Here is a 10535-nt window from a genome sequence, read left to right as displayed (position 1 = left end):
AGGGACAAAGTGTCAGAGGCTAGGTACGGAGACTTGGCTATTTGAAGGCTCGTAAAATACCTTATAGATTTCATGAACCAATTAAGTATAGACCTTTGACATGCATAGGTGACCCAAATCCAAAGCATCTTGCACATGGTTTATTGGATTCAAAAGTACAACCTCCAATTTTTTTGTGGACTGGGTGAATGGTGGCGGCTAAGTGTGAATATGATTCCAGAGTAGAATCTGGAATCAAACAACCTGATCGGTGGGAACTTGGGTGGGAAAGCATCTTTCACGTGGTTTATTGGATTCAAAAGTACGACCTCCAATTTTTTAGTGGACTGGGCGAAGGGTGGCGGCTAAGTGTGAATATGATCTAGAGTAGAATTTGGAATCAAACAACTTGATCGGTGGGAACTGGGGTGGGCTATAGCGAGGGTAGAGGGGCATCGGGTCATGTGATTTGCGGACAAGTGGGGCACGTGCAAGGGTTAGATAACCGAAGACACTAGATGGGTCTATTAAGGAGACAACAACCATTCATCCACTAAACAACATGCATGCATTGTTTTTGGGGGCGGGGGCCGGGGGAGGAGCATATTTATCACAAGATAAAATAAGATTTAATTAGAAGATGGTCCCCATGTGGAATAATTTAATTAAAAAGTGAAGGGACATAACATCTATGGCAAGTGTTGGCAGGCGTTAAACAATATTTCTGTAGGGCTACATAATATTTCGAGCTAGGTTTTGGAAATGGAATCTTTGACTATGGATATTCCGATAAGTATTTTTTATTATTTAATAAATGAAGATAAAAAAGAAGAAGAAGGAATAACCATATAAAAATGCTAAGCATCATTTCTGCTTTAGGCATTAGTATTGCCCTTAGTAAGTGGACCACATTTGAGAACCAATCACAGTCTGACAAACTTATAGATCTTGTACTTTAAGTTGAACATGAGAAGAAGAAATTATCAAAAAAATCGCATGAAATGATAATGAATACTAGAGATTTATGTGCTTGGATCTGAGGGTTGGCATCTATCCGATGGAGAGAGCTAGCCGCTAAGAAATACATTATGAATACGGATAATACATAGTTTACATTTGCACAATCGCTCTGGTGTTTCCTCACCCTAAATAATATCTAAGGTGAACTCATAAACATTATATCACAAATCTCTCACAAGGAACTCAATGAGAAAATTTATAGATAAAAAACCCTAAACTTCTCTTGTTTGCTCTAATATGCAAGAACCAAAATGCACCTCATATATATTATATAATATTTGTATTCAAATTGGGAAATCCTTTTTAACTGATTCAAATTAGGAATTCAACTTCAATAAATAAAGATTTGTAGCTTCATATGTTCAATCAATCAAAAGTAAGATATAGACTTTCCTGATTTAAATTACATGATCAGGCTTCGAATCGGACTTCATTGACGATGTCAAACTCGAGGTATTGTCAATATATATTATTGTCATCGCCGTCGCCATCATATGCAAAAGGAAGGGAAGCTTTCACTGAAAGACCCGAACCATAGCTCTCCGTACTCCACGCTGCTGTGATTAGAAAAAAGCAACCAAATTGGACCTACAGTACTAACTAATAAACAAAGATGAACTACCAATTTGAGAAAGGACTTTAACAAGCTTCAGATAAAAGGCGTTTTTATGTACCTTCAAGCGTCAGCCCTCGCCACGCAACAACATCATAATACGCCCGAAACCCTAATCGTTCCCTAACCTCGCATTATTGTCCACTATTCAGGATCGACATGTACACAGCAAGTTCCGCAATATCAGAATCAAATGTTGCTCTTTTAGAGTGCATTCGCCAGCATCTTCTCAACGACGACGACAACTTTGAAACCCTAGCGAAAATCGCCGAAAATGTCCGATTCCGTCGCCCAGATTCAAGTTCCAACACATTTCCATCGCCAGATAGAACAATGTCCTTCGAAGCAAATGACGATGGCATGGATGTCATCACGATCTTCAAGATGCTGTGGGATTCAAATCAACCCACTCGTTGATTGAGCAACCGGTCGTGGATCATGGACACATCGAAGCAAATGAGGCCATGCCTCTGGTGATGCGTGAATGTGATACCCAGCCTGGAGGGGGTCTCTTTCGGGGAGTGAGGAGGCGGCCGCAGGGGAAGTATGCGGCGGAGATTCGGGACCCAAAGAAGAATGGCGCAAGGAGATGGCCCGGGACTTACCAGACACCACAGGAGGCTGCATTGGCTTATGACCGGGCTGCGTTCGCGATACGTGGGACCAAGGCCAGGCTAAATTTCCCTCAGTTGATCGGTCGTGATGAGGTGGAGCCGGTGAGGGTCACTCGGAAGCGGCGCCACTGACCTGGGGCTGGGAGCGACTCGCTGGATCTGAAGGCGAATAAGGAGGACTTGACTGACTTTGCCGGCAGCCCCGACAAACTTAATGGGTATATCATGTCGTTCCAATAGTGTGGAACTTGAAATGGAAGAAATTGAGAGGTTTTGTGTCCTGATTTCTAGTCATTATGTTATGAACATGCGCCAAGTGTATAGTTTTCTTATAAATGAAGCATACGAAGAACTCAATTGTCTGACCTATTAATTTTTGTTTCTTTAGGGGGAAAACACAAATTATAAGAAATTTTGACGGGGTTTAGTCAAATTTTCTGGGGAGAAAATTGACAAGTGCTGCGACTGGTCTGTAATTTTCATGTCATCATACTAAAAAAATTTGCACTTACACTGCTTTGAGTCGCCACCTAAGATAGTCATACATATGAGATATGCGTATGTTAATGCTTTTCTCTTTCTTTATTCTTATATATATATATATATATATATATATATATATATATATATATAAGAGGTGGAGACATAGAAGATGAAACGAACTTCAAAATCATCACTCTACTACAAATTATTTGGTTCTTTTAGAAACATAGAAGTTAGAGTTGATTTTGACGGTGTAATTTATTCAAGATAAATTAATCATGATTCATTCGTTGACTACTTGACCATTAGTTGCTTCTGATTATGTTTAAATAGCTTATATATCAAAAAGAGGGAAATTCCAACTCAGTTGACCAATGAACCTACTCATATATCTACGAACATAAAAAATCTTAGGGTAAGCATATCAGGTACTTTGCTCAGTCGCGCATTAAAATTCAAGCTCAGTCAGCCCAGGTCAAGTGAAAAAATAAACAAAAAGTGTCAAATGCCCTTCCTTTTTGACTGCTGGAGTCTCTTTTCAAGTTAAATTGCTTGATGAGGTTCTTCTGAACTCTATTGTCAACATGACTTAATGTGCAAATCATCAGTGATTTCAGCAAAATAAGTTGATTGTATCTGCTAATGCTAGCCTTTATCTATCCAAAAAAGAATTATTGACTTATCAATCTACGTATAACGTTGTTCCAAGCTAATAAACATAGCTGTCGGTAAGACTTGAGTCCTCCAAATGAATTTTGATTTCTCGAGTTAAGTCAAATTGGATCGATAAGACCCTAGGCCAGACCTCATTACCTCCTAGATAGAGAGGGGGACACGTGTGATTTTGTATTAGATTGATAGATATAGATAAAAATAAACTAAAGGAAGAGACCCCCTGCTTCATCTTTTAGATGGATCACATTGTCTTAGATTCTCATTTAGAGTTTACTATAGTTCTTTAGGAGATCCATTTTCCCTCCATCTTTATGGCATTCAGCACAGCAAATGGAAATCCAAAGCTAAAGCACATGTTGTATAGTGGGTGAAGGGTTGCTATCTCCATACCAGATCCATCTATTGTCTCAGTTTATCTAGACCTTACATGTGACCCATTTGTCTGCAAATCACAAGACCCATTACATCTCTCCCCTCGTAGTAGCCCACCCCAATTCCCACTGATTGGGTTCTCTAGTTTCAAATTTTAGTTTGGAACCATGCTCACCCCTTATCGCTACCCTTTGCCATAGTCCGCTAAAAAATTGGAGGCCATCTTTTGAATCCAATAAACTATGTACAAGATGCTCTGAGTTTGGGTCGCCTATACATGTCAAAGGTCTATACTTAATGGGTTCATGATACCTGTATGGTGATTTACGAGCTTTCTAATAGCCAAGTTGCCATACCTATGCCTCTGAATTGTAGAGAAATAAATAAATAAAACCCTCAAATGTTTTTTAGCTGCCCCTCAAAATGTTTAATCTAGTCCCTATAATATCATAACTCTCAAACGTTTGCATCACATGAAAGGAATAGCATCAACATCGATATCATGTTAAGAAGTCTAACCCAAAAGTTTAAACTATTAAGTAGAGGGGGACCACATGCATATAAAGGGCATACTGTCAAATGATGTTGGACAATATTTCAACAACAATGAAGGAGAAATAAAGTCAATCTACTGAAATTTTGCTGAAATGAGAAGGGTAATAACTTAACGACAAGTACCATTATCTGGAAGAACGAAAAGTAGGTGGCATTTTGTCTTCATTGAATGAGACCTTTTAGCATTTTGTTAAATCATTGCCAATTGGTTTAAAAATTTAAATTGTTAATGAAATGTTTAAGTTGGCAAATAAAAGTGGATTTTCACCCGTGCATAGGCTGCACTTTTGCTCGAGACTGAACATGTCAATATATAATAAGAAAGGCAAATAAGGGGTTGGAGAAATTTGAATTTAAAACATCCTACTCTGATATCACAAATTACTTTGTGGAATTAAAGCTTAAGTTGTTGGATAAAAGTGTGATTTAATACTTGCTTATTCTAACAGAGTAAAAGGTACACATGCAGTTCATGTCGAACAAATTGGATTTAAGAACTTTACATTACTGGTTATTGGAGCTGGATAGAATATCTTTGTCACTTACCACACATTGGGTCTTAAGAAATTTATATTGTAAATGCGTACTACCGTAGCAAGTGGTAGACTTGGTTGGGGAGAAAAGTCATAATGATCGTAGATATATTTACCCCGATAAGCGTACAAAGTTGAAGTACTAGGTTGATTTTAATTTCCCTCACAAATAATCTAATAGCGGGCATCCGGGTCATAATTACACAAATATTGTTTTATTACATCCTTAATTGCTTTATTACATCCTTAATTGAGAGAGAGAGGGGGGTTTCAATGCATTTCCAGAACACAGTTTAGTGGGAGTACAGGTTAGGGGGAAGGGGGGAAGAGGAGAGGTTGAATCAATGATGGTGCTATAGGATTTAATAATGGAAAATAAGGATCACATGGTAATTAAATAACAACGCAACTTGAAATAAGAATTTTAAAAAGGAAAATGAGGATCACATGATAATTAAATAACAACGCAACTTGAAATAAGAATTTTAAAAAGGAAAATGAGGATCACATGATAATTAAATAACAATGCAACTTGAAATAAAGAATTTTGAAAAAGATGTCATAATGTAAATTGACCATTTACAATAAAGTTAAAATATTATGTCATATCACGTCACATGAAATATACAAACATGTGATTCCATTTTTGGTTCCCATGGTATAGCAAATTTAATATATACTGACAAACAATAGATGGAATTTAATATGAATAGAGTATATCGATATCATACCATACAAGTTGCGAGGGCACATGCTTTCTTTGGACTTTGGTATCGATTATTTTATAATAGACGTATATTAAGTATAGATATATGTGACATGTGGTTGATAATGTTATCATTTCTTATCATTAATCAACTTTGATCCTCATTATTGCAGCCCCACTGCTAACCTATGAGGATGCTCGTTGACCCAATTCCGACAATTACCTTCTGTCTCTTCTTCTGGCTTTTTCTTGGCTAATTAAAATTAATGTGTAGATTCTCTAATGAACTTTCTATGCTAGATTAATACAGCAAAGAGCATATCAATCGCATGCAAGCACGAGACAACGAAGAAACAATAGTTTGAAGAGAGAGTCACGAATTGTCGGACAAGACATTATTAGTGTCCTCCTCTCACGATCAGGACCAATTTAACCTCATGAACTAATTTTTTTTTTTTTTCATTTTTGGGCCACGTAAAGGAATTTACTTGTAGAAGAATTACCAAATTCATCCTTAATTTTTTTTTCTTGATTGCAGTGTGCATCCCTCCGAAAGTCTTTCTATGGCATATGCCGAAAAATCATGATTATTCACACTTAATGATGGCGTCAACATTTCTATTTGGGTTTTCGACTATAGACCTAATATAAACAAACAAAGATATATATAGTTCAAAGGATTTGATCATACAGAAACAAAAAGGGAAAAAAAAAAGGTCGAAAGCGACATTACATATATTGAAAATTTCGGGCACCTAATAACTTTAAACTATAAAAGTAGACAAAAGTAAGGGCGCAAGGGATAACAAATTCAGCTAGAATTGTATTACTAAATTTCAGGAGAAGTAAAACAAAATGGCACAAGAAGTGACGATGGTATCTGAAATTTGCTCAGATTAATTAAGCTTCATAACGACCGGCCAAAAGAGAATCATAGGATCACGAATTTGTCTGCTCAGAAACTTTAGATTCGAGGCAAGAATACCTAAGTCACCAACATAACCGGACAAGCAAGCGCGCTACAAATCCATAGTCCTAGGGCTCTCCATCTTCAGCTGAAAGAGAAAGAAACAAAGGGATCGCCCAGAAACGACATATAGACAGATTACTTCACTTCGTTTACTGCTTTCCCTTTAGCAAGTATCTAAAAAAACCCTTAGCTAGATCCAAAAAACGCAGTGCACATGCAGACAAACGAAGCTATACCCAGCCCTTTTTTAAGGAAAGTTGACGATTTTCACGTACGGAACGGCTGCTCTAGAAGGTCCTCCTCGGGAGAGATGGTGGCTCACGTTCTCAAGAGTAGGGCGATCCAGACTATATTGCTGTATCTCCCAGACTCTGTCGGTCGGCCGTGTGTATTTCCGGGGTTTAGGCAACACGATAGCTGATCTCCTTTTGATTGCAAAGCGACAAAGCAAAATTGCATATTAAACCGAGGAAATCGCAAGTTGCTTGCGCTACTTGTAAATTAGTTTCATCCCACACCAAAAACGTTGGCCTTTTGCTCCGATCGAGAAATTGCTTTTTTTATTTAGATTTGGTGTCTCGGAGCAATGATAAAAAAAAATATTTTTAAGTGATTATTCGAGTGAACAGTCACAGTGATTCCAAAAACATTTTTATAGAGAGAGTGTGTGATGCCGAAAAAGAAAAAAATTACGGGGGGAGATTCTTTAGGAGATGTACGTGCATGCAAATGTACATATTAGTAACGTGCTGGACATCTATGCTATGCTCTTAATTATAACACACGATATTATTTTGTATAAAATGACCGAATGATTTTAGAAACTTGTTAATATTGGGTTTAAATCTTTGTACTTTTGACATGCTTTGTTTATATTTTCGTTTTCTTCATATTTGGACGGAAGCAGGTGGCTTAGAGTATTAGAGTGAAAGTGTACGATTTTTTGAAGTTGTATATAGATGCAAGATGATAGTATATTATATATTTGTGCATTGGCAGCCAAGGTTGCTTGGGAAACAAAATTTTACCCAGTCTCTCAATCAGGCAATTTTTTTTTTTTTTTGTTTAATTTTCCGGCAGAGGAGTTGAATCCTAAGATTACACCCTCCATAAATTTGACCAAGTTACCAAAAAATTTAAATAACCCAAGTTTTTCTTAAAATAAATTCTAATATAATTACAAATTACTACTTAAATTAAACGCGTTGCATCTTCTCTTGTTGTCATTGACACGGATTTAGATGTTTTGATTTATCAAGATCTACTAAGCCAGGACAACCGCGAAAGATGGAGGAACTCCAACTATACAAATAGAAAGAGAGAGCATAATAAGATATAATTGGAAGATGGTCCTCGTGTAGAATAATTTGATTAAAAATTTTAGGGACATAACATTTATATTAAGTGTTGGAAGGTCTTAAAAGAATATTTCTGTGGGGTTACGTGATATTTCGAGCTAGGTTCCGGAAGTGGAACCTCTAACTATGAACATTGCATTGGGTTTTTTTTTCCTTTTCTTTTTATCAATAAAAAAGAAGAAGGAAGAATATATAACAATGCCGTGCATTACTTCTGCTTTAGGGGTTAGTACAGCCCTTAAGTAAGTGGACCATACTTGAGAACACATCACAGTTTGACATATCACTAAGCAAACCGATTTTATAAGCTCAACTTGGTAAGTCCAACATTTCTCTAGAATTTCTCATCATCATCATCATCATCATCATTTTACAATTCCTAGCATGTCTTAATTTGAATAATCGTTCAGCAAATAAAGATTCAAGGGATCTAAAGTAGTAGCACCCTCACTATTTTTCTCCATCAATTAATGATGAATATGTTGTTAAGCAATGAAGAAACTAACGGATCTTGTAATTCAAGTTTAACATGAGAAGAAGAAATTATCAAAGAAATCATGGAATGATAATGAACACTAGAGATTTGTGTGCTTAGATACAAGTATTAGCACCTATTTCATGGGGAGAACAAGCCACTAAGAATGCACTATAAATCCAAATAATAAATAGTTTACTTTAGCTCAATTACTCATGTATTTCCCAATGCTAGATTATATCCAATGTAATCTCATAAACGCCACATGAGAAATCTTTCGCAAAGAACTCACTGAGAAAATTCATTGATAAAACCCTTACTTCTCTTGTTTGCTCTAATATGCTAGAACCATAATCCACCTCTTATATATATTTGTATCCAAAATAGGAAACCCTTTTCAACGATTTATATTAGCAACCCAATTTCAATAAAGATTTTTAGCTTCATATGTTAGATCAATCAAAAGCAAGATCCAGACTTTCTCATTTAAAATACATGATCAGGCTTGGAATTGCAATTCGCTCATGAATTCGAACTCAAGACATTGCTAATAACCATATATTATCATCGTGCCGCCATCACATGTCAAAAGAAGGGAAGCTTCCATTGAAATACTCGAAAACCTAGCTGTACGTACTCCATGCCACACTGATTAGGGAAAAAAAGCAACCAAATTGCACATATAGTACTATAAAACAAGATGAAGTACCAATTTGAGAAATAACTTTAATTAGCTCCCGATAAAATCGGTTTATTTATAACGTCAAGCTCCAATCCTCGCCACCTAAGAACAACATAGTACGCACGAAACCCTAGTCAGTCCCTAACCTCGTGTTATCGTCCACTATTCAGGATCAACATGTACTCAGCAAGTTCCACAGTATCAGAATCAGATGTTGCTCTTTTAGAGCGCATTCGCCAGCATCTTCTCAATGACGATGACGACTTTGAAACCCTGGCGAAAATCGCTGAAAATGTTCAGTTCCATTGCCCAGATTCAAGTTTCATCACATTCCCTTCACTGGAGACAACAATGTCCTTGGAAGCAAATGATGACGACGCGGACGTCCATCACGATCCCTGAAAGACGCTGTGGGATTCGAATCACCCAGCTCGTTGAATGAGCAACCGGTCGTGGATTACGGACACGTTGAAGCAAATGAGGCCATGCCTGCGGTGATGCGCGAATGTGACGCCCAGCCTGGAGGGTGTCTCTACCGGGGAGTGAGGAGGCGGCCGTGGGGGAAGTATGCCGCGGAGATTCGGGACCCAAAGAAGAATGGTGCAAGGAGGTGGCTCGGAACTTATGAGACACCACAGGAGGCTGGGTTGGCTTATGACCGGGCAGCGTTTGCAATGCGTGGGGCCAAGGCCAGGCTAAATTTCCCTCACTTGATCGGTCGCGATGAGGTGGAGCCCGTGAGGGTCACTCGGAGGCGGCACTACTCACCTGAGGCTGGGAGCGGCTCGCTGGATTCAAAGTGCAGAAAGGAGGACTCGACTGGCTTGGCCGGTGACCCTGAGGAACTTAATGGCTATGTCATGTCGTTTCAACAGATTGGAACTTGAAATGGACGAGAATGAGAGGTATTACGTGATGATTTTTAGTCTTATGTAATGAACATGCGTCAAGCGTCAAGCGTATAATTTTTGTTTTTGATTTATTAAGTTCTTTTTTGGGCCCCGGGAGGTTGGGAAGGGCCACCGCGGGGGAGGGGGCGGCGGGGTTGGGACGGGGTTTAAGGGGAACAAATTAGAAGAAATTCCAGTGGAGGTTTGGTCAAATTTTCTGGATAGGAAATTGACACTGACTGCTGCTGCTGCTGATCTTTAACGTTCCATGCTATCGTTCTAATAAATTTGTTGTTACACTGCTTTGAATCGCCACCTAAGATAATCATACATATGAGAAGATATGCGATCGCTAATGCTTTTCTTGGAAAAGATGGGAAGTTGAAAATGAAAAGTGAGAAGTGGGGATATAGAAAATGGAACCAACTTTAAAATCATCCCTCTACTATAGACTACTGCTTCTTTGAGAAACATAGAAACTAAAGTTGATTTTGATGGTGTAATTTATTCAAGATAAATCAACCAAGATTGATTCGTTGACCACTTGATCTTGAGTTGATTCTGATTATTTTCAAATAGCTTGTATATCAAAAAGAGGGAAATTCAAACT

General features: G+C 37.9%; 1 protein-coding gene across 1 annotated transcript; it reads left to right on the top strand.

The window, feature by feature from the left end:
* Positions 1–9520: 9520 nt before the first annotated feature.
* On the top strand, positions 9521–9922 carry LOC120293705 (ethylene-responsive transcription factor 1-like). The gene has a single exon (XM_039313424.1). It carries the CDS (start codon positions 9521–9523, stop codon positions 9920–9922), a length of 402 nt encoding a protein of 133 aa, XP_039169358.1.
* The last annotated feature ends 613 nt before the right edge of the window (positions 9923–10535 follow it).

The sequence above is a fragment of the Eucalyptus grandis genome, chromosome 5, assembly GCF_016545825.1.
Source record: "Eucalyptus grandis isolate ANBG69807.140 chromosome 5, ASM1654582v1, whole genome shotgun sequence".
NCBI classification, from domain to species: Eukaryota; Viridiplantae; Streptophyta; class Magnoliopsida; order Myrtales; family Myrtaceae; genus Eucalyptus; species Eucalyptus grandis.
The sequence above is the reverse complement of the archived record's forward strand: the minus strand, read 5'-3'. Positions and strand labels throughout refer to the sequence as shown.

What these genes read in the sequence shown, in the direction of transcription:
- LOC120293705 (XM_039313424.1), top strand. Translation starts at nt 9,521, where the DNA reads ATGCCTGCGGTGATGCGCGAATGTGACGCCCAGCCTGGAGGGTGTCTC.